Source organism: Symphodus melops (genome assembly GCF_947650265.1).
Source record: "Symphodus melops genome assembly, chromosome: 21".
Taxonomy (NCBI): domain Eukaryota; kingdom Metazoa; phylum Chordata; class Actinopteri; order Labriformes; family Labridae; genus Symphodus; species Symphodus melops.
In genome coordinates, this window is record NC_136711.1 from 10,363,334 (window position 1) to 10,386,851 (window position 23,518).

General features: G+C 41.1%; 2 protein-coding genes across 15 annotated transcripts; both read right to left on the reverse strand.

Moving 5' to 3' along the window:
* Positions 1–93: 93 nt before the first annotated feature.
* LOC306842131 (troponin T, slow skeletal muscle-like) lies at positions 94–7,201 on the reverse strand. Of its 13 annotated transcripts, XM_079372218.1 has the most exons (14): positions 6,859–7,201; positions 6,446–6,486; positions 2,789–2,818; positions 2,676–2,689; positions 2,566–2,592; positions 2,078–2,096; positions 1,925–1,985; positions 1,702–1,818; positions 1,496–1,573; positions 1,103–1,216; positions 867–976; positions 656–746; positions 522–562; positions 94–179 (listed from the first exon to the last, which is right to left on the reverse strand). In XM_079372218.1, the coding sequence occupies exons 3-14, from the start codon at positions 2,809–2,811 to the stop codon at positions 134–136; spliced, it is 741 nt and encodes a 246-aa protein (XP_079228344.1). In that variant the 5' UTR covers positions 2,812–2,818; positions 6,446–6,486; positions 6,859–7,201; the 3' UTR covers positions 94–133. The 13 variants fall into 13 exon arrangements, with proteins under 13 accessions (XP_079228344.1, XP_079228345.1, XP_079228355.1 ...); XM_079372219.1 differs by lacking the exon at positions 6,446–6,486 and having other exon boundaries at positions 2,676–2,686; XM_079372229.1 differs by lacking the exon at positions 6,446–6,486.
* Positions 7,202–7,785: 584 nt separating this feature from the next.
* LOC306842120 (carnitine O-palmitoyltransferase 1, liver isoform) lies at positions 7,786–23,209 on the reverse strand. 2 transcript variants are annotated; one of them, XM_079372201.1, is made up of 19 exons: positions 22,953–23,209; positions 19,881–20,026; positions 19,087–19,226; positions 18,592–18,763; positions 18,377–18,478; positions 17,811–17,948; positions 17,483–17,560; positions 16,718–16,825; positions 15,343–15,427; positions 14,737–14,932; positions 14,455–14,643; positions 14,274–14,379; positions 14,071–14,187; positions 12,400–12,564; positions 12,115–12,243; positions 10,577–10,732; positions 10,336–10,446; positions 10,148–10,240; positions 7,786–9,668 (listed from the first exon to the last, which is right to left on the reverse strand). In XM_079372201.1, the coding sequence occupies exons 2-19, from the start codon at positions 20,019–20,021 to the stop codon at positions 9,543–9,545; spliced, it is 2,352 nt and encodes a 783-aa protein (XP_079228327.1). In that variant the 5' UTR covers positions 20,022–20,026; positions 22,953–23,209; the 3' UTR covers positions 7,786–9,542. The 2 variants fall into 2 exon arrangements, with proteins under 2 accessions (XP_079228327.1, XP_079228326.1); XM_079372200.1 differs by lacking the exon at positions 15,343–15,427 and adding an exon at positions 15,817–15,904.
* Positions 23,210–23,518: the final 309 nt, after the last annotated feature.

Genomic DNA, 23,518 nt, shown 5'->3' on the forward strand with positions numbered 1-23,518 from the left:
ATATCAGTTCAAATTGCAATTAGTTGTATTTCAATAAATCCAACACAAACATCTGTTGTATCTGTTTAAACTCAAAGGGTGAACACTGCAATCTTCGACTGACACTCACGAGCCATCTTCTCCTTTTGTGAGTTCACTTCCAGCGTCCTCCAACCTTGCCTTTCCCATGGACCTTTTTGCTGCATTAACAAACAAACAAACAAAAAAAAAAAAAAAAGTAGATTTTGAACCATCACAGTCCAAACAGCAAGCATATCTGAGTTGTTAAGAAAAGTAGCAGCTTCTCTTATTCCCCTCTCTCCCCTATCACTCAATTTTGATATTTGAGATATGTGCATCTCCTGCCTAAAGTGTAAATGGTTAAGAGCTTTTCGTTTGGTATTTGCTGTATTCCTGCATGTCATCCATCTGTGTTATGTTTGCATAGAGGATGCAAAGCAGCTTTCTACTATGCTCCAGTTTTTTTTCCTGATGGTGTAGGAGTTGTGTTATGTTGGATTCACACAAGCAGATTGACTCACAATTTCTGAGCATGTTGGATTCTGTTCAGAAGGACATTGATCTGAAAAATAAACAAAATCGGACATTGTCAATCAGCATTCATTTTAACACACGTCTTCTTCTTCTTCTTCATTTAACAAGCTGAATGACTCACCTCATACTTCTGCCTCCTCATCTTCTCAGTGAGGTCAAACTTCTCTGACTCCAGCTGGTAGATACATTCCCACATCTCCTTGGCTCTCTCTCTAACGCACATCAACAACAGCAACTTCAAACATGAATAGCTTTAAAAAAAAAAGTCACTCAATACTTTTATTTGCAACACATTTAATTTAAGCTGTGTCCTTACATGACCTTAAACTGACCTCAGGCCATCTTCTCGCAGGTTCTCAATAGCCAGCGGCTTGCGTCTCTCTGCCAAAGTCTTCTTCTTAATTTCCCGCGCAGTTTGTTTTTTGCCTCGCCTCTGCTCAACCTGCAGGAAGAACACAACTCACTTTCTCAGAGCAAATGGACTCATACTCTTGTGTAGAATATCATAATTCTCTCTCCGTTCGAGCTGCATACGCAGACAAAAAGCTTTCAAATGTCATTCTCTGACCTTGGCCAGGAACCCTCCAAAGTGAGCCCCCATGTTGGAGAGGACTTTCTTCTTCTTGGCCTCATCCTCGGCTCTCTTCTTGGCCTCTTCGTCTTCTTTCCTCTGTCTCTCCTCCTGAACAAACAAAAAAACCCAAAGCTTTAGTTTAATACTACATTGTCTTTGACTTCACTTGCTCTTTTACGATGTGTGGGGCCACAACACTGTGATCTGCTAAACCTGACTCCTTCTGTGTTCATGTAATAATGCAATAGTGTGACTCTTTGACCTTGCCTTGTTTTTTTCTTAGCATGCATTTCTGTACTGTTTTTTTTTTCTTTTTTTGTGGTGTGTAAAAAGTAAAAACTCAATAAAACTGAGTATGTGGGATTACAACATATAAATATTAATTACTGCAATCCTTGTCTGTCTGCATCGCTCTTTTTCAGCCCTCACACGCTGCTGTTCTGCTCGTTCTGCCCGGCGACTCTCCTGCAAAAGAGAAAGCAAGAAGGCAGTCATTTAATTCATGGCTATCACATCACATTTATTTTACACAGCTATTGTAGCTCTTTTTCAGACTAATGGATAAAAAAAGACTAGAGAAAAGGGGGAATTACGATCCTGTCTTTGAGCCCTATAAGCTCCTCCTCCTCTTTCTTCCTCTGTTCAAAGTGGACATCGATCAAAGTCTGAAGCTCCAGAAGATCTTTCTCCATCCGTTTCCTGTGGATATCCTGACAGAAAGCAGCACATACACAGATCAAGATAATGTGAAGCTGTTGATGATGAAGTGTTGTTTTGTATGATTTGTGCACTGACAACGACCCTGAAAGTACATACATCAAAGTCCACCCTCTCCCCTTCTGGGATTTTAGGGGCGGCAAGCTGTGTGACCAATGGCCTGTTTAAAAAAAAAAAAAAAAAGTGAAGTTTTTAATTTGTTTGTGAAATTGAACAATATGTTTTTTGTTTTGTGGTCTTGTATAATCTTACTTGTATTTAGGGCGTTCTTCTTCAACGTGACACCCACACAGCAAGAAAAAAGTAAGTCGGTTGGTTATTTAAAGGTTGGGTTTAAAAATGCAACAGCTGAAGCGACCATATAAAACTTGTTATAGTTGATGATCCAGGAAGAAAATTTGCATGAAGCTTACAGACATAAGATAACCCACAGTTTATGGCCACAGTTCCTAACCATTACTTGTTATATGTCCATAAAGATGCTAAACTATGGTTGTATAGTTATAATAAATCAGCTGGGCAGTAAAAGGTTTACAGACTCCTGTTTGGTTTAAATTTAAGTTCTGGTGTTTTACCATCTTGGTGATGATGATCTTGGACTGTAAAATCCTAGCTGAAACTTTTAAGTAAACACTGTTTGGATTGAAATATGTTAATCGATGTTTGCGTGAGAAGGATTCTTTGTGGCAAACTCTTTTTTAAAAAAAAGGAAATAATTCACCTTAGTGGCTGAAACTCACCTCCTTCTCCCTGCTCCTCATCTTCTTCTAGGGTGAAATATTGACAACAGTTGAGTTTGGAGAAAAGATGAAATTTTGGGTTGATTATATAACTGAATGAATGTCCTTACCCTCAGGATGACTGCTAAACAAAAAGAGAATTAACAAAAAAGCAAACATGTCATTAAACTCGTAAATGGGGAAAAGTTGAGAAGTAAACAGTTACATCTATAGATGAACTCACCCGTGGTCTTCTGATTCAGACATGGTGACACTGGAGGGAAAAACATAATTGGACACATAAACACTGTTTTAACTGCAATGTTACATTCTTCAAACTTAAGTGAGTATTGCAAGTGTCTGGATTAAACACAAAACTCACAGAGAGAATATTTATTTAACTCAAAGAAGCTGGACTGTTCAATAATTTAACAATTACAGTTTTCAAAATGAAAAGAAAAGTGTAATTTAAAATGTATGGAAACATCTCTGCAATTAACAACTGAGTGACAGATAAGACATAACTTTAAAGGGGACATATTGTGAAAAATCCACTTTTACAAGGTTTTTGAACATATATGTGGGTTACCTGAGTGTCTATAGCAACCCATAACATTTGAAATAAATCCACCCAGTCATTTGTTTGCAGTCTGCATAAGTCTCAGCACACAGAGAAAAATGCTCAATTTCAAATTGTCTCAGTCCCCTGTGGTCTAAATGAAACACAGTGCTGTGCTTTGGTCAAAATATAACATGAAGCAAGCAGCAGAGGAGTTTTGTGACCCTGTTGAAAGCTGCTCTCTCAGAACGCTCCGTTTTGGTGTGTCTCTTTAAATGCAACGAGACCCCCCCCCCCCCGCCCAAGTTTTCCCAGTAGACAACATGGCAGACCTGCACAAATGTTTTACTCTAGGCTGGGGGTGGAGTCCATGGGAGGGGAGGGTATTTTCTTACCAGAATCCAACTTGTGATGTCACAAACTGTTTGAAAAGGGAGATAATATGTCCTCTTTAACCGTTTTTTTCTTAATTCATTTGTATGAAACCACAGCTCTTCAGTGTTCTTTTAATAACATACGAGATTTTCTTTTCATTCAGGATTCCAAATAACAACATTAAAGCAGCTGACTGAAAATGTTGGAAATGTGCTGTAATCTGTAGTTTCCACTAGTAACCACCAGGGTCCCAGTTTAACAAATCTTACATCATCTTAATATAAATCTAAATGTAGCTATGCACACTAAATTTTGTGAAAATGAGATCATTTCCTTCTACTGGAGAAGCATTGAAGGTTCAAGGAAGGTGAGTGTTTTGTTCAAAGAGTAAGATCAAGGGGAAGGCCATTTGTTGCTGACGATCTAGGAATAGAAGAGGCCAGAGGGACGTTGGGCCGGAGCAGTGTCTTGTTACCGGGGTTAGCAGAGCGCTATCAGCTGACCATCCTTCATGTTTAATTTGATTAACCGGAGAGAATGTGGGATGGAGAAATTAAGCTGGTTGTCTGGATGTTATTAACACCAGCCATGTCCTCTATTATCATTTGATCTACTCGGGCTTTCCCTGAACTGATGGGACAGTTAACCCTTCACTTTTACAGTGTATCTGCATATGTTAGTGTTACTTGTCACAGGAAGCACATACATGTAATTTTACAGTGCAAATTCAAACAAACAAACATCTGATAAGTAAAACTTAGAAACAGAAAAATTTGTGTCTGAGCAAACTGGTTATAGAAGACATTTCAGCAAACTATTTTCCTTCAAATATCTTAATGCCTCTCTTTGAATTAGAAATTATAGATCAAACACTGAGGCCCACAAAGTCTCTCAGATCCCTTCAAAGTCATCTATCACCTAAGCTCTCAAAAGCTTAAGCATGTGGATCTGAGTAAACACGGGCACAGGGACAAAAAGCAGATGAGGGATTGGGTGTGGAATTTATTATAACATCACTCCACTGTTGAATGTTTTTGACCAAACTTAGCAGCATTGTGATAGGCTTTGACAGAGAGGACCAAAGTCACCAAAATAACTTGTCACATTTGGGCATTCTTAATTTCAATATCCCGTGATTAAAAGGAGAACAGCATGCTTTAATGTTGTTTTGTTTTGTTAATACTGTAGACCTGTAATGCTACTTACATGACAGTTAAGTAGATACTGAATAATTTGTATCATAGATAGACTACACTCTCTGACTTGAGGATGAAAATGTTGATAATGTAAAGTATCTTTAAAGCTATCAGTTGTTGATTCACTGGTTTCTGACTGTTGAAAGGCAAATAACATACATTATTGGCCACTTGAGGGCAGCAAAAATAAGCTATAAACACAACCCTGACATGTTAGCGGTCTAGCTTTTGGATTTTCAGAAAACATGAGCATTGTAATCATGCATATGTTTCCGGCCAGCTGACTAATTTAAAAGTCCAACATTTACTCTTCTTTAGGTCTCTGTACGGCTCCTTCGCTGCTAAATGCTTCAATATGTCAATATGTATGCTTCAATATGTGAGGGTTGGGTTGGGGTGATGCTGTAAAGGCAGCATGTAGTGGCTATTCAGAGGGCTTTATTACTTTATGTAAAACAAAAGGTTCTGCTGTTAGACAAATTGGAGTGGATTAAAGCAGTAAAGTTGAAAACAACAACCACTTTGTTTTGCTAAAGACAAACTGTTGATTTGGTGATAACTTTTATGTTACTCTGTTCTTTAGTCCTGTGTTATAAAGAACCGAAAATGTTAAGACAATTTACCTAAACAAATGATTTCATTTAAAAGTTCCTGGTTGAAAACTGTACTATTTGAATAAACTAAGTGGAGAACATTCTTACTAAATATAAAAACGATACTTATAATAGAAATACTGATTGTTCCCGATATCAAAATGACAGAAGACATCTTCTTAAAAAAGAGAAACCCATTGAGCTTGGAACCTTTCAGTGGTTTTTTTTACTGACCACACATATTCCAGTAAAACTTAAATTACTGCTTCTGGCTGTCACACATTTCAAATATCACTGCATGTATAATAAAGTTCAAGAAAATCTGAACACATACCTGAACAACTACAGACAGGGATGTTCACTGTTGAAGAAAGAGTATATCAGCCAGCGGGGGCACATAGCTTTATATAAAGAGTTCTATCGAGTGACAGAGAGGCTACTTCGAATAAAGTGTGTGTGTGTGTGTGTGTGTGTGTGTGTGTGTGTGTGTGTGTGTGTCTTGGGGGGGGGAAGAATCACAGAGACTATGTGGATTATTTGTGGCTTTTGAGAGCACAAGCTGAAGGCAGGGTAAAGGGCGAAGGGCTTGTTGATGACCTCACTGTCAAAACAACAGACAAAACGACAGGTGGCAGAAGACATAAAATAACACTGCAAAGAAAAAAACAACATTTCTGGCTGGACAAAAAAGTGATAGAATTTATCCTGTGCCTTTCCTGTTAGTGAGCTGAAAAGCTGCTCTTAATGCCCTTAAACAGACTCTGACATTTTCAACCCGAATGATAGTTTCCAAATATTATTCACTCATATTCACATCTGATTTAAAAGTTGTAACATTAATGATCCATCCATCAGCCCATACCTCAAAGATCCATCCATACATCCCTTTATCAATCCCTCCATCATACTTCCCTCCTCCATGCATCCATCCATACCTCCATCATCAATCCATCCTTCATAAACATGAATGTTCTTTGGGATACACCGAAACACAAAACCTAAAGACTAAGAGAAGAAAGGTCACAGACCTGAAAAGATTTCCTCTTAAGAGGGAACTTTGCTCTCGGGTAAAAAGAATCAATTTGATATATTGAATACATAGAAGATACAGCTAACTCTTCCCAAAAGATAAGGCGCTCTTACAATTGTAGCCGCGAGCAAACTCGGGTCAGACTCACAGAAACAAAGGTTTTCAGGACTGGGTTGGCAGGGGAGGCGTCTAAATAGAAAGAGTGAAGGAATACAGTAGTCATGCATCAAACAGGTACTTTTTCCAACCTGTTTTTCTGCTGCTAACTTTTTTTTTTTTTTTTAATTAACATTAACTATTGGTCTGCAATGTGCCATCACATTTTCTACTTTTTCGTCTTTTTTTTTTCAACACTCAAATAAATGTAGTTTAAACTGATAAAAGAAAGCAGCAGAAAGCAGCAGTTTGCCTTGTTGAACCACAGGAGTTGTTTGCCTCTGGTTCTACTCTAGTATTGTATTACTTCTTACTTATTGAATAGCTCAGCTTCTCTTCAAGACAAGTAGGGTGGCTTCAAAAAAAAAAAAAAAAAAGCCCTACAGCACATTTTCTTTTACTTACTTCAGGATTCCAGCAGGCTGTAGTTTTTTCCTGAAGAGAAGTCATGGAGGGAAGCTGAAGCGTCTGTTGCGTGAACTACCCAGAATTGGCCACAGGGAGGAGCCAAACTGAAAATCAAACATTACAGCAAATATTTGCGGAACGCTGGGCCACCTCTATCCTTGAGTGTGAATTTGTTCAGAGATGAGTGGAAATGATCAGACCACACTAGCAGTTCCTTCAGATTCTGGGCAAGCACTCAGCCAAATAATGATGGAGAGCGTGCGTCGTAAAGCTCCTTTTATAATAGGTGAATTGACATAGGTTGTGCTTACTGTCCGTTAACACGTTTTTATTTACAGACGCATAACAGCAAACGTCAGTGAAGAGTCCAGATAAGATTTTTCAGAGAAAAATATATATATATTTTTTAAATAATGTGACATAAATGTGGTCGGCTGTGAAATAAAGTAAATATTATTCAGTTGGGAACAGTTGCTGACAAAGCTTCAAGTACTTTAGATTTGTTTTTCTCATCCATTTAGCAAATAATTTTACTGTAATTTGCTTTTAATTTTATTATCACTCTCATCTTATTCAAAATGTGTTTATTTTGCATATTTTTTACAGAACAAACATCACATCATATTACTATTATTATTTTTTGAAAGTAGTTTTAGCTTGTCATTTTCTGTCACTTTCATTTCTCCTGATTTATTATCGGCTGATGTGCAGAAGAAGGCTGGTTTCAAAGATGTGAGAATTTTGCGATTCCAGAAGGATCCTCTAGTGAAGTCTGTTGTAGCATTGCATTGTGGGTAAAACAGGCACCAGGTTTTGACAAGGAAAAGAAACTCTGTAGCATGGTCAGGCTCTTTTGATTCAATAAGAGTGCAATGATAAAGTAAATGGTGCAATCTTTTGGGCAACAAATAGACAAAAAGAAACTTTTCTTTAAGAATGCTTTATGTTCCAGTGTTATATTGCATTAAAAAGGCAACACAATGAGACAAGCTCAACTGATTTCGAGAGAGAACAATAAAGGCAATAATAAAAGGAGAATAAAAGAGGAATGGGCATCACTGGTCACACACCGTCCTTTCAATCAGATGCTACAAAGCTACAAAATGTCACGTCAAACAGTCCACACTTGACCTGCAGCACCGCTCGAGAGTGAACGCCTGGGTGTGCTGTTCATGAAAAGCTTATAGCTTACATTGTGTTGGTGCTTGTTTATTACCACAGTGATACAAATAAAAGCTACAAAACAGATTAGAAGAGTGCAGTGACAGTTGTGGTAACTCTGAAATACGTGCTGACCACTCAAAGAAAATGTAAACTGCTTTAGATTTATGTACAGTTTAAATGTTTCAGTAAAAAGGATTTAAATGTCATTTCCTGGGTGATTTGGCACTGAATGTAGAAGCAGTTCAAATAGGAATAAATAAGAGCATAGTGATGGCACAACATGTATAACGAGCCTGGCACTCTCAGCACAGCATTACAATCGTGTTCTTGTAGGAAGCAGATCTAAATGTAAAGAGTAAACACTGAGAAGTCACAGACTTGTACTTTTTTTTCAAATACCTGGGGTCACTGTTACAGCGGAGCTGCTCTTCAGATGTTGGAAACCTCAATCACCTCACCGGGCAAGCGTGTCTCCTCCCCCCGGACTCAGCATTCATCACACACTTCCAACTGCATTTTAAAACCAATTCAATCCAAGACTGAAAGTTGAACGTAGTGGTGTCCAAACATACCGCAGTTCAATTTATATGAATATTGAAATGTAAAGGTTGAAGCACGAGGAACAACAGCCCCCTAACCTTTGGAGTGGTGCAATACACAATTGCCTTTTTTGTAATGACACCATGTGACATCAATTACTTTCACATTTAGGATTCATGAATACAACTTTTCAATAGTTTGATTGCTGAAACTAAACCAGATAACTTCCCTCGATTCTGTGGAAGCCCATTTCCACAAAAGTTATGAAAATGCGGTTTGTCATGAGTAACTTCCTCCATTGAATGAAAGACGACACTACACATCTCTAAGTAACGACTACTAGTACAAATTAGTCCTCAGTTTTACTAAATATTCATTTATAAACATTTTCATTAAACGTTACTGAACGCTTCATGAAGAATTCACCTAAATGAGGTCCAGTCGTTTGAATAAATGGCTTGTTTCTCTATGTACCTCGAATGAATGAGAAACTTTCTTTTTCATTATTTTTTAACTGACTGATTTCTCCAACTTGTTTCGTAATAATGTAAAACTTCAAAAAAAACATTTCATACCATAACATGTTGACTCAGGAGCCAACGTTTGTATCTCTAAACAGTAAAACATTTTTTTTAAATTCACATTGATAAAAGAAAGCTTTGAAACATGTTTGGGTAATTATTATTTGCCGATTCTGAATCCATCTTACATCTTACAACATCTTACAATACAGTACAATGTCCCTTTAAAGCATTTTTCCATTAAATTAGCAGAAATGGGCTTCCATGTAAAATCGGATCTCTACATTTTGTAATTCTATGGACCTTTTCTTTCTCACACACCCACCATTAACACGCGTATACAGATGCTACTCTGTAAAGGACTCCTCCGTTACAGAAGTGTCTCATAGAAGTGTCCAGTGCTAGATTAATGCTTGCACACCTTCCCTTCAGCATCCTCTTCCCCTGAGCGAGCACCTACAGGTTCTTCTTGACCTCGGGCGTCTTCTCTTCGGTCTTGCGGGTCTCGTGCTGGTTTGGGCTCAGCAGCTGTAGCAGGTCGTGTAGAGCTTTCATGATCTCAGCACCGAATTTGTGAGCATCCTGGGAGGGGGACAAAAGGAAATGAATGTTTTCTGGAGGAAGCTTTTCTCCCTCGGAATTACAGTCATCATTAGCCTGTATATAAAGATGGATGACGTGTCTCCACCCCCTCTCATTGCGCAAAAGTGAAGCCAAAACACCCCTGTGGGACGAGCTCTGACAGAGTGTGTCTGGTCCCTTCTGCTAACCAAAGCCCTCAGCTTGGCTCTTGTGTTCGTTTCCAGCAGATACTCACAGTTATAGAAAGTTTAATTACCATTTTCTGAAGGAATTGTTGGTGTAGGCTTTCTCTCTATTTTTGGCAAAATACAATTTTGATTGTCTAGTTTGCCCCGTGTCCCATCTGTTAACATCAAAGAGGCCGCTTTATGACCTTTAGTGCAGCAGTTATAAGAGGGGACGTGAGACGCTTCCCCCTTCTTGGAGCTGCTGTGTCATCCTTCTTTTCCATACAGTCGGGTGTTTGTGATTAGACTCACAGTGTCTGGACACGAGTGTTTGCAGGAGATGTGGAAGTTAATCCTGTTTTCTCCACAGATGCTGTAGGAAACCCCATAACCGTCATCGGCCACCTGCAGGAGGGAGAGAGGCGAGAGGTTTAGTACTCGTTTAGCTGCTTGAACACAAAGACCGTTTCAAGAGAAAAAGGAAAGGGGAGAGCACTGACCGGTCCAAAGCCCCCTCCACAGGAGATGTACTCTGGATGGTTGACCAAGTCAAACAGCTGGACCTGCATCGCAGTCTGACTAGTGGACAGCCGCCATGGCTCTGACAGCACCTGAAATGACCAACAAGGAGCGACCGCTGAAGTTTGCTGCAGTAGCTGACGACTTTGCTCAGGTTAAGAGATAAATACTGACACTGGAGAGAGAGAGAGAGAGAAAGTGACAAAACAGAAGGAAGGCCACCTCTTTCAAGAAAGGAGACTCTACTCCGAGATACTTGGACACTATGTAGAGGCAGAAGAGGTGTCTGTCGATGCCTCCGCCCGTCATTGCCATGCGGTAAAGACTTTGGTGCTTCTCGGACGCTGCGCGGAACAAACGCCTGCAAACATCTGCTGTCTGGTGAAGAGAAGCATTAAGGTAAGAGCGCGTTGCATTTTTACACAGACACCGTACTGCAAAGCTTATAGAAGAGGAAAAGAAGTGCAGCGAGCTCAACGTCGAAGTGATCGGATTTGATCTGGGAGGACGGCAGCAGCAACTCTCTTCTTGACGGGGCGAGGTTTAAACTGAACAAGGAAAACCCGTCACAACACACAAAGAGCCCTCCACATGCTGATCATTATCATCATCAATAATAATATTCAATTCTTCTCTGCCTACAGTAGATGCTGCCAAGCTTTGGATTTTGTCGTTCTTAAAATCAAGTTCTCAGCATGTTTGTTCTCACAGCGTGTGTAAATCACTTTACTCCGAGCCGGCTGCTGTGATCATTTGCAGTCTGTGTAATCCTACAGCCTTCAGACAACCTTGTTATTGAACCTCTGGTCTATGTTATTAAGCAGTTTAAAAAGCTTGGAAGGGATTAAGATGAGGAGGCGTGGGAGAAAAATCCGGTTGAACACAGATGATGGAGTACATGCCTCTGAAACTGAAGCTCACGAGGAAGGATGGGAAATCTATTAGCAAATGTTTCAAGGGGATGCATGTTGGTTATATTTGATCTCACCTCTTACATCCGTCTTTATCATCTTTATTATTTTAATGTTGTCTTACAAGCGATGCAAAGTCTTCTTTCGCTTTTTGCCGAGACACCTCTACACTTGAACCCACATTCCTAAACGTTTGGACACCGAGCGACACGCAAATAAAAACAGAATGCGGTTAGAAAATTGAAAATGACATTTTGAATTTGGAGAAAGGCTTACTGCGTTTTAGAAAAAGAAAAAAGTGATGAAAGAGAGTGTTAAATCTCCCCACACCAACATTTTTTGAAACATGTAGCTGGCATAAAAATTGTAAATGGGCACATCGATTTTTCAAATGTGGAATTTCTTCAACGTTTGAAATGTCGTCTCTGTGCCTCGTTCAAATTTAATTTGGGGTTTTTATTTCATCATTCTTGTTTTTTGAAAAAAATAAAAGATAAATAAATACTATTAGCAGCCAGTGATACTTGGGAGGATGGAGGTCAGTGAGGTCAAATCTATGTGATGAACACTGATTCAAGAGATACACAGAATGTAACCTTTCTTTTCCTTCCTTTTGACTCTAACGATCAGCTTCACTGCTTCTGTCAGTGTGTAAAGAACTGTACTTCCACGCGTATTTCTACTTCCTGTCTGATGCATACAGAAGGCAGGTTTTTGTGTTACACAGGACATTTAGTAACAAAGGGGGTTTGACATTTTGATTAAAAAAAACAAAACATGAAAATCTTCACCTTCTCCTCTACCACTGTGGAAGTGATGAACATGTAGAGACAGTTTACAGAGCCTCACCTCTCCACCGTCCAGAGCACGGACAAAGGCACTGCTCTCATTGGTGCAGGAGCGCACCGTCTCAGTCCTGCCCTCCCTGAATAGACGGGTCATAGAGGCTTCGTACGTCAAACAAAACATCCCCCGGTACTGGAACGCAAAACAACAACCTCAATGCAAAAGATGATCGAAGAATCCAAAATGAAAAGTAACTTGATCGATAAGGTGCCTTTGTCTTTCAGAGTATGGAGCTACAGCATCGGACAGATTGTGTGTAATGTGAATATATGTCAGAGGGACACTCACCCTGTAGTAAGCCATCTGAATAGCCATCTGAATGAAGGCATCTGGGCTGACTTTGCACTTCTTGATCTTTCCTTTGCCAAAGTCTGTGAAGATGAAAACGTGGAAGTCCACATCGTCAGCCAGCGCCTGGGCCACTTCCATAGACTGAGAGATCTGCTCCTCACACTGAGAGTGACACATCAGTGAACATCATCAGGACCGAGAAACCTGTCTCACAGCTACAAGCCACGCTTCACTGTCATCTTTAGACAAAGAATCAGAGTACAATGCATGGGACTGTGTCAAGTTACAGCACTTTAGACTAGAGCCTGGTTTTAGACTAGAGCCTGGTTTTAGACTGGAGCCTGGTTTTAGACTAGAGCCTGGTTTTAGACTGGAGCCTGGTTTTAGACGAGAGTCTGGTTTTTAGACTAGAGCCTGGTTTTTAGACTAGAGAGTCTGGTTTTTAGACCAGAGCCTGGTTTTTAGACTAGAGCCTGGTTTTTAGACTAGAGAGTCTGGTTTTTAGACTAGAGCCTGGTTTTTAGACTAGAGCCTGGTTTTTAGACTAGAGCCTGGTTTTTAGACTAGAGAGTCTGGTTTTTAGACCAGAGCCTGGTTTTTAGACTAGAGCCTGGTTTTTAGACTAGAGAGTCTGGTTTTTAGACTAGAGCCTGGTTTTTAGACTAGAGCCTGGTTTTTAGACTAGAGAGCCTGGTTTTTAGACTAGAGAGTCTGGTTTTTAGACTAGAGCCTGGTTTTTAGACTAGAGAGTCTGGTTTTTAGACTAGAGCCTGGTTTTTAGACTAGAGCCTGGTTTTAGACTAGAGTCTGGTTTTAGACTAGAGTCTGGTTTTAGACTAGAGTCTGGTTTTTAGACTAGAGCCTGGTTTTAGACTAGAGCCTGGTTTTAGACTAGAGCCTGGTTTTAGACTAGAGCCTGGTTTTTAGACTAGAGTCTGGTTTGTTAATGCAACACGTTATGCACGCGGTCATGAGGCAGAGAGATCTGCCTGAACTTAACAAAGCATGTTAGAAAAAACAAATAAAACCCACAGTTGAGTAATTGAGACAAATGTGCAAATAAATAATTATTAATCAAATATTTAGGTGACCTATTTATATCCTGCTTCTTATTTATGCTATGCTATGCTAACCACCCTCTGCTTTTACAATAACACTGCTATTGAGAGGCATGCTTCTACCACATGTAGACACACATGCACAAACAGGATCTATGGATGTGTATCAGTGAAGAGATGCAAGGGTGGGGCTGCTGCACAGGGAGCGCAACAGAGCGGTTGGGTATTGGGTGCCTTGCTCAAGGGCACCTCGGCAGTACTCAGGATATGCCCAGGCACCTCTCCAGCTACCAGATCAACTTTGGTAATTTGGTCCACACCGGTATGACACTGCAACCTCCGAACCTCTGGTTCTTTGTGTTTATAAATAAATAAAGCCCATGGATGAGGTTCTAAGTGATACTCACATTTACAGTAATACAACTAATCAGGCATATCCTGAAAATGTTCAATTATGTTGACAACTTGTTTACCTACATGTAAAGCATTACAGACGTAGTGGAGCATAAATAGAGCATTTCAATGATGTGCCTGTTACAATATATGACAGGTGGAAAGAAAGCTAATGGAGTTCAAGGAATGAAAGTGTGTGTGTCAACGAGTAACTCACTTCTGGAGGGATCTCCCAGGTCAGCTTCTGTGGTCGTGGTAATGATGTGTCCACTTCTCCTTTGCAGTGACCCTCTGTGTTGTAACCGAGCTGGAAACAGTCCGTAGCCAACGTGCTCTGCAAACACCATCATTGTGGGTGGGAGTGAGTGCCAAATTTCAAAACTCCAAAGTTAGCAACACACTTTTCTTTTGGTTCCTTACCTCCCATAAGTGTGCTAGCACGGGTGCATCGGCCCACGAGTGCTCCCCGTTAACTCCCGTCTTTCCATTCTTGTAGTAAACTACTGAGAACGACTTGTCAAACCACCTGACGGAGATCGTCACACCAATCAAACCACTTAGACATGTCCACAGCAAAGCCTTCAGCTCAGTGTCACATTACCTGTCGTAACACTTCCCGTGCAACAAGGATTTGGCGTAGCGGTCTAAGCTGGCTACCGGGTCATCTCCCATCACGCCCTGTTCATCATCATCCAGGCACACGAAGAAGGCAGCTTTCTCAATGCTGTCCAGAGAGCGTTTATTAACCCCACTGCTGAAATACTTTGTCCTTGCGTTAGCCCATGGAATCCTGGGAAATATTTCAAAAGGAACATCATGTGATACATTTAAGACGCAGTGTGCTGCTTGTTCCGTGTGATTAATTGTGGCTTTTTCCACTGACCTGTCTCCGGCGGTCATGGCCCCCAGATGGACCTCTCCTTTGCAGGGAGGTGAAGGGTCATCGAGGATCCTCTGGATCTGGAATTCGATCTCCCGCGGGCACAGGAGTCTGCCTGCCTGGTACACCTTTAAACGGAAGTAGCGCCCCCTGTGGTAAACCGCTATGTGGTCACTGTCCTGCCAATGCTGCACCGTGTCTTTGGACACAAAAAGAGAGAAGTTTGTCGATTCAGTCAAAGGCACAAAACCATCCAAAATGACAACACACTACATTAAAGACTGATGTCCTCTACGTCCTGTCCTCTGGATATAGATAACGTTTGGAAATAAATACATGGATATAAACTCTAATGAAAAATAGATTCCTCAAATTAATCAAAGTATGTAAATTAAAACTTGTTGTAAAACTGTTGAAATAACTAACTGTGAAGATCTTTGCTCCTAAACCTGATCTGTGATGAATATTAATTAAATATTAAAATGTATGAGACAGGGACGAATCTTCTTCACTCTTAATTAAAGCACATTTCTTTTTCTATCTTATCAGATTGAAATGTAGGGCTTCCCAACTTTGATGTGTCCAGTTTTGTAAAAATGGAAACAATACCTGTCACTGTTCCAGGGATTCGACAAGTGTCAAACATCCGCTCAAACTGATATGAACAGCAAGGAACGGCAGACCTCAACAACAACTGAGCAGGAAAGGAGAAAGGACGGAGCGGTGCCAAAAGACAAGAGAGGGAAAGAAAGAGGGAAACAATGGGATGATAGAAAATACAGGACAGTGTTGGGAGGATATAGAAAGAGAAGCAGAAGGAAGAGGAGAAGGGAAAAAAAAAGAGAGAGAGAGAGGAGAAATCAGAAATGTGTGGGCAGAAGAAAATAAGACATTATTTCGAGACACTTTCCCAGAAACCCAGACAGAGCTGAGATAAGACCAGAAGGTGAGCAGAGACAGATGAAAAAAAGGACAGGATGTGCTGTACAGCAGACGAATTATGACTCAGACTCAAAACACACACACACACACACATTCTATCACACAAGTTGCTATGGTGTGTGTTTGGGTCAGTCTCTTTACCGGTCTCCTCTCCAGGAGTGCGTGTGGTGTTGAACAGCCTCTCAAATTGAGCTGAACACAGGGGGATGGAAGTGCCAGGGATACGGATCTGGGAAACAGAGGGGGGGGGGGGGGGGGGGGGGACGAAGCGCAAGGACGAAGAGGAGAGCAATGGAGTGTCAAGCAAAAAGAAGGAGAGAGAGAGAGAGAGAGAGAAATAAAAGAGAGAAGAGAAATAAAAGAGAGAAGAGAAGACACGGAGGAGGTATAAAGGAAAAATAGGCAAGCAGAAGGGAGGGGAACAAGAAGCAGGGATGAGAGGGAGAGGGAGAAATGCGATGAGCACATGGAGGGTGAAAAATAAAATAAGGTAATGCACATGCAATCGATCATAAACAGCCATGACACATGTAACACGATGGCTGACTTTCATCAACACAAATCCAAACACATTCATTAATGGTGCGATTGACTTCCAGATGATTTCATATCAGGGTTCAACAGAGGAAGGGCCGTCCGTGGATTTGTCACTTCAAGGCCCCGTGTCCACCTTTTTTTTCTCTGAGCACATAAGTGCAGGCTGTACGCTTGCATGAATTGTTTGTGCACCCAAAAGAAAATCACTGCATGTCCATCTCGTCTCTATGACAACAGACTTTTGACCCACACTGGTCCATCGCTTTTTACTGTACATTTTATATACGAGATGTTTTTTTGACTGCAGCAGACACGGAGCAAAGAGGAAGTGAGTACAACACACAATCTGTAAGTGGCAATCATACGGGGGAATGTCAAACATTTGGAAAGGGAAAAAAAAAAAAAAAAAAAAAACGCAAGGTGGACTCAAGTCTTCTGTTGCCATAGCAAGGACTCATGACTAATGAATGGCTTCATGTAAGCGGAGCTGCTTCTTCTAACTCACAGGCTGGAGCTCTTCTTTGTTGAGTTTGCGTCGGTATAAGAAGAAACCATGAATGGTGTTTCCAGCTCGGGCTGCCTGGATGGGTGTGGGGGTGACGTGTAAGAAGTCCTGAGGGGAGAGGACAGACAGGAAGTCGGGATGACGTTACACACTCACACAGAATATCCATGTCTCTGACTCAGAAATACTTTGAAAAATATTGTGATATTCAATACATCGGACTGTTGTGCATGCACAGTCAGTGACCTCTGCATGTTAAGATGTACGGGCCACAGGCGGCCATGCTGCTGCTGTTATTTACTGCGCTCAAGGCAAAAGCTCATTCCTGTGAGGCAGACTTAAAATTAGTTTTCATCCCCGCTCAGGTAGCAGCTCGTTAATGCTGTAACCCCATATATACGGACGGTTAATGCAGCGGATGTTTAGGCAATATATCGTTTTGTTCAGAGGATACATATAGGATATCAACCTTCCTACATGTGTCATTCAAACATTCATATTCAAGAAACTACAGATCATTAATACAACACGCTTGGGGTTGTGGGTTCAGCAGCTGTATCTTTAAAATGTTCACATTCAAACTGTATGCCTGTGTAGTATGAGAATGAAGTCGAATGTATTTAGAAAATGTCAAAAATCCTCTGTTGATTTTTTTTTTCAGGATGAATGAAAACTGCAAATATGAGTAATTTTTATTTCAGCAATAAAAAAAAATAATGACGCAAAGACTGAATACTTGACTGGAACGTATTAAAGTGTAAATACCATGCCATAATAGTTACTGTTGACCATTATTGGACCTCGTCCACGCAGATACACATACTCCTCCCACCAGTCGCTGACCTGAAGATTAACACACACACACACACACACACACACATACACACACATATACATTAACACATTGTGAGAAACCCAATGTTGCAGCCTCCTGGCACTTTAATCGCTCATAGATTCAGAGAAGATTAATTATTCAAAGCACACAACCTCACAGAGATGTGCATTGTTAATGGAATTTTAGATTTCCCTCGGACTGCTCTGCTTTGGGACATTAAAGTCGCACTTCACGAGAGCGTTGCGGTTAACAACTTACGTAGTTGGCGGACCAGAGTGCTTTGAGCTTCAGGTACCACTGCAGACGATTACTCAGCCCGCTCTCAAACTCCGCCGCCAGCTGGGTTATGCGTTCGTACTTTTCGTCGTCGACCAGGGGCCGAATGGATTCCAAATACTAAACGAACACACACGGACACAAATTATGAGAGGCGTCCTAAAACAGTTATAAAATGACCGACAAGACATTTGGTTGACTTAACACAGAGACAGAGAAAAAAAGGTTCACAGCCAATGAATTAGCATAAATTACCACCCACAGTTAGAGATGTGGAAGCAGAGTCTGCTACCACGACAACCACATCAGATTCTGCTGGTATCATACACTAAATCTTTTCTCCATTACATCAATCTGTTACATATAGAATGGTAGATACTGCACAATATGGTACATTTAATCACAGTAAAATCCAAAAATAAAAACTAGACCAATAACAGAGCTGGTGCAGCAGAGGCAGAAAATGATGAATGTGAGAAAGCGACCCATCTGTTTCATGGTTAGAAATCAGCGTGCTATCGCTTCCTCTGCTTCCTGTGACGTCTCACCCTCTTCACTGTATCCTTGATGGCCGGCAAAGGCAGGTTTGGCAGCGACGCCTGGTAGCTGTAGAGCAAAGGCTTCCTGCCAGAGAAGATCCGCACCAGCGCCTGGCACAGAAACACCAAAGCAGTGAGGAACACAGAAGTGCGTCGGGGCGTTTGTAAAAGACATAAATACAAATCCAGGTAACGGTGACGAGAAGGTGCGAAACAACACTGACCACCCAGACTTTGGTGGTGTTTGACATCTTGCCGTGCTGCTCGAACATCCAGCGGTGGTAGGAGAGGAGCTGCTTGAGGCACAGGCGCATGGTGAAGATGAGCAGGAGCCAGAGCATGGTGCTGAACACCACCGCGGACACCAGCGTCTGGCACTGGGAACTCATGGACTGGCTGTGAACGGTCAGAAGAGAAGGGAGGATTGGGGGCAAAAAAAAAAGATTTAAAAAAAAGAAGGGGAAAATAAGGGGAGCAAAGAGTGCAGTAAGTGAAACTGAGCCAAGAAGATCAGCAAGGATCAAACAAAACAACAGAACATGTTTGTTTTTTTTTTCTTTTAGATTAAAAGATATCTGGAGGTAAGAGCAAACAGGAGGAAAGAGAAAACATTAGATGACAGAGAGGGAAGGCTTGAGGCCTGTTGACACACAGATTGGTTTATATGTTGTAGCAGCAGGATTTCAACATGCACCATTCTTGGTCGCGGGTTGCGTTACCTGACGGGAAGGTGCTCCTGTATCTTTGCAATGAGTCCCATGGAGGGGTCGGAGCGAGTGTACATCGTAGCCAGGATGGCTATGACCACAAAAAGCCAGGAGGAGGGACTAGCGGGATACACTCCTGTTATCACACTGTTCTGTTGGAACGAGAGAGGAAAAGAAGGTCTTTTTTTTTTCTTTTTTTTTTTAAGACTCCATGCACACAACGATGAAATCTCTGCTTCACTTTATTTGAGCTTGAGGTCAGAAATGATCCTGACTTAAACCAAAAGATCAGCCGTGTAACGTTTTTTAAAAAAAAAAATTTATTCGGTCTGAAAGCGTAAACATCGAATATAGAAACTTGAAATTACGCTCACACTGCAAGTCGCGTGAAACGAGTAAGGATGCCAGGATCAAACGAGAGAGAGTCGGTCCTCATTGATTTAATTGATTACACACATGCGACAATGGAACAACTCAACATGAGCTTTCCTTTTCATGAGCACGCTGATACACAGTCAAACTGCAGGGAAGGGAAAAAAAGCAAACAGCGAAGAATGAGCGAAATATTATTCTGTTACTCAGAGAGGCTGACGAGACAAAATACGTGGAATCTTCTCCTTCTGATTCAGATGCGAGTGCTGACACTCAGGAAGGAGAAGAAAAGGCAGTAATAACTTTAGAAGAAAGAGGCACGCTGTAATCACGACTTGAGATTATTATAGACGGTTCGGCGACAGAGGCAAAGGCTAAGCGTAAACAAACCACACAGCCGAAAAAAAGAGGCGCGACAGCCGGAGGGGATTTACTTTGAGTCTGATGATGCGTTTCTTCCAGGAGCGCACGCCAGAGAGGTAGATCTCAGCGAGGGCCTGGTGGGACAGCTGCAGATCAATGCCCTCCGGGGTGACGGTGAACTGGAAGGCCACCGCCTGGTGGGCTTCTGCCATGACGACTGTGCACAGTGACGAAAGAGAGAGAGAGAGAGAGAGAATTAAAGAGAAGAAGAGAGGAAAAGTAAACACTCATGCTAATAGTCAGCAAACGACCTGAGACACTTTAAACATGTTGTAGCTACTGTTACCTCAGGTGTCAACATCAAACTCGTGCTAATACTGATCGCCTTGTTTGACTGGTGTTTACTCACAGCTCTGTGGGTGAGTACAAACACGCCTGTTTAAATGTCTGGTGTACATCAGGAGTATAAACACACATGATCGGCCTACAGCCAAACAGCCATTCAAGTTTACATGTTTCGTTAAAGACCTCATTCATGACACGAGGGGATAAACGGCACGATCGTTTGCATCCAACAAAAATGGAGATGTCATTCAGGGGTGGAAAGGAGACATTTGAACGCACCACGAGCGGATCATTTATGCACACAAAGAGGGAAGATAACCTCCTGAGGCTCGTGGGTATCAACATGGGAAGAGCCGACAGTGAGACTGTTGTACTGCAATCACTCTTTATGAGAGTCTTTAGCAAACTGGGGAGTTACATTTGTGTGTGTGTGTGTGTGTGTGTGTGTGTGTGTGTGCTGCAAAAAAAACCAACAACAAAAAAAAACCATGCAAACTCAGCTTGAAATTGACAGTTTGATAGGAAAGCACCGGCTGCCGATATTTTTGGTTGTTTTGTTTGGTTTTGTTTAAGGCAGTAACTGCCTTCTCTTCACAAAGGAAATTGATTTTCCTCCACAAATAGGCTATGGATAATGCCCTAAGGTTCAGTCACTGTGACACGGCTGGACCGCAGCCCCGCTGAGGCCACGTCTGCTCTCTGTGCGTGTTCTCTGTTTACAAAGGCAAACACACACACACACACACACACACACATATGCACACACACACACAATTCTCTCATGCTCCTCAGGTCCCGCTGACATTCTGCTCTTTAGCTTGAGCCTGCACTGGAAATACATTCCAGTCCTTTCTTTCAGTCAGCGTCACACCTGCCCATAAGAAAGACATCACATTAAAAAGGCCTCTTCCTAACACCAATATCACTTTGACTGCTTTGCATGGTGAGAAAGCTTCGTGTGCAACTTTGCTTCCCAGTTCACTTAGAGCTCATGTTTTTACAGCTGATCCTCGATGGTATTTGTGAAGAGGCTCCACATTGAGTTTCATCTCAAAGAGTCTTTAATCGGGCCGATGATGAGTAAAGTCTGTACAAAGGTCAACCTGAACACATCTGGCACATCCCGTTTGCACAGTCAGTCCGGAGAGCTGAGAGAGGAGCGAGGAAAAGCAGGAGCAGTGATGGTGAACGAGGTGAAAGGTAAACTGGATCAATCGAACAGCAGAATGTCAAATTCATTGTGAAAGTTCAAGAGAATGTCAAACCAGATAGACTTTGCACATTCAGACTCAGATGAGGGTCATGACTGATGTCCTGGTTTTTGGCAACGCAGACCTGAAATTGACTTTCAGACTGAATAGAAAAAGAAAACTTCCAAGTGTTTTCATCAGACCAGGAAAAACAAATACATCTGGAGCCTGTGTATTTAAAATCATTATTAAAATTCCTGTTTTTTTTTTCTTTACTTTTTTTTTTTTTTACCTCCATTATAAGAACCAGCCAGTTACAGTTTCACCTCATTTTAGACACACAGGAAGCAAAAAACTACATATTTATTTCATTTTAACTTGAAGAATTGAGGATTAAAATAAACCTCTCAAAAACACCAACCATAGCTACTCTTAACCGTGGTCGGGGTAAAATCAAACACTCTACATGTCACTAAAGGAATCAACTTTATGTTTGCTTCAAGAAGAAATGGACGTCAACATTTCCACCCAAATGTTGTTAAAAAATATGTCTGATGTATTTTGGGTTGCCCGTCTTTTCTTTTCGGATTAAATCGTGAACACTGTGATAAGTGAGCTGGACATAATTTATTTCATAACCCTTTTACTTTTACAACCTAATGGTTACAATTCAGCACTATATCATTAACAGATTTTAATTCTGTAAACAGTATTCAAACATTAGGGGAGGGCGCCTGGAGACAAGAATTGTCCATCTAATGGTTGTTATCTAAAGAACTCAGCTGAAAGTAAAATACTCTCGATCACACCCATAGACTGTAAATATTGTTTATAGCACATACTTTAAATCAGGTCTCAGGTTTGAAAGGTCATCAATGATGGTACATGTTTGTCCAGAACTCCCTGAGTCACAGCTGACTATCAGTAAGAGTATTTTAAAGAGCAACGATGTTCATAATAAAGTTAGAATCTTTCAGTAAAGGAATATCAAATGTGCACACTTTTAACTCAGCAAAAATCACACTTATGTAAGTCTCTTGGAACATAAACACAATGATGCGACTTTTATATCCTGATTTATGAACTACTTTAAAGTAGCTCTAAGCCCCTGTCTAACTGTTCTGTGCACGGTTTTTTTTGTCACAAGATAAACCCTAGTGACTAGAAAAAAAGCCCGTCTGTAAACTCGAAGCATTAGTGACAAAATAATTCAGCAGTCAGAAAACAGAGAGCTCAGTAGATGAACGAGCTAGCTTGCACTTCGAGCTTTGAAATAAAAACAATAATGAAATATCCTGTTAGGTCGTGACCACGTTTACATTCAATAAGCTCTGATAACAGGGATGAATTGGCATATAAAGGCATAAGCCGTCATTTGAATACACCTGTCAGCGCAAAGCTTACACTAGCTATGATGCCTTTATAGCAGGAGGCCAATTGGTGGTCGATAGGGCTAACTAGCCGATGTTTTAACTACAGCATACGAGCTGCTGCTGCTAGTGCTGGCTAGCCGAGTAGTTAGCTAGTTACGTACCAACGGCTCAGGGAAAGATGCGTTTGTGTTTCTTAGCAACGCGTTACATCGATGTCAGCATCCCGTTAGCATACCTGTAGTTGTTCAGGAGATCTCGAGAGGAATCCTAAACAGCATACACTGACTGTTCACTTTTAATGTCGTCCAAAATACCCGGGTCTACCCTGTGGGGTCGGCCCTCCTCTCCACTGATCAACTGTAACGTTACTACAGATGCTCGCCTGGATGGAGATGATGCTGCCTTCACTGCCTGTGGGAAATGTCGCGATTATGCAGTGACAGTTGGTTCTCTTTATGCCCGAACTGCTACGTTCAAGGGGCGGAGAGGTTGTTGTAGTCTTTGTCAACAAACTCAGGTAAAATGTAAATGTACTGCAAACTCAAGTGTTTAAACATGTGGTGGCTGTATGTTTTAATGTGGCAAAGAAAAGTCGTGGTTTGTTTGCTCTTAGAGGACTTCGAAAAGCAGAAAAAAGAGTCAAACTCCACAAACTTGTAACTATTAATTCTCAGTTATTTGTGTATATTGCTTCTTGTATCTAGCTTGAAATGTACTATTTTATTTTATACTGTAGGAAAAAAAGTCTTTGAATACAGAAAACTGTTTGCATAACTGCAAATAAGAATAAACCAATTACAA

Bases quoted from the DNA above. Each gene is read 5' to 3' on its own strand.
- LOC306842131 (XM_079372217.1), bottom strand. From the start codon at position 2,846: ATGTGTCCAATTATGTTTTTCCCTCCAGTGTCACCATGTCTGAATCAG. The intron at 1,217-1,495 runs GTAATTAATATT...TTGTTTGTTCAG, and splicing joins GCAGACAGACAAGGATTGCA to GAGGAGAGACAGAGGAAAGA. The intron at 563-655 runs GTGAGTCATTCA...TTTATTTTTCAG, and splicing joins TGAGGAGGCAGAAGTATGAG to ATCAATGTCCTTCTGAACAG.
- LOC306842120 (XM_079372200.1), bottom strand. From the start codon at position 20,021: ATGGCAGAAGCCCACCAGGCGGTGGCCTTCCAGTTCACCGTCACCCCG. The intron at 18,764-19,086 runs GTAACGCAACCC...GACCGTTCACAG, and splicing joins CAGGAGCACCTTCCCGTCAG to CCAGTCCATGAGTTCCCAGT. The intron at 14,644-14,736 runs GTCAGTGGAAAA...AATATTTCCCAG, and splicing joins GCCATGACCGCCGGAGACAG to GATTCCATGGGCTAACGCAA.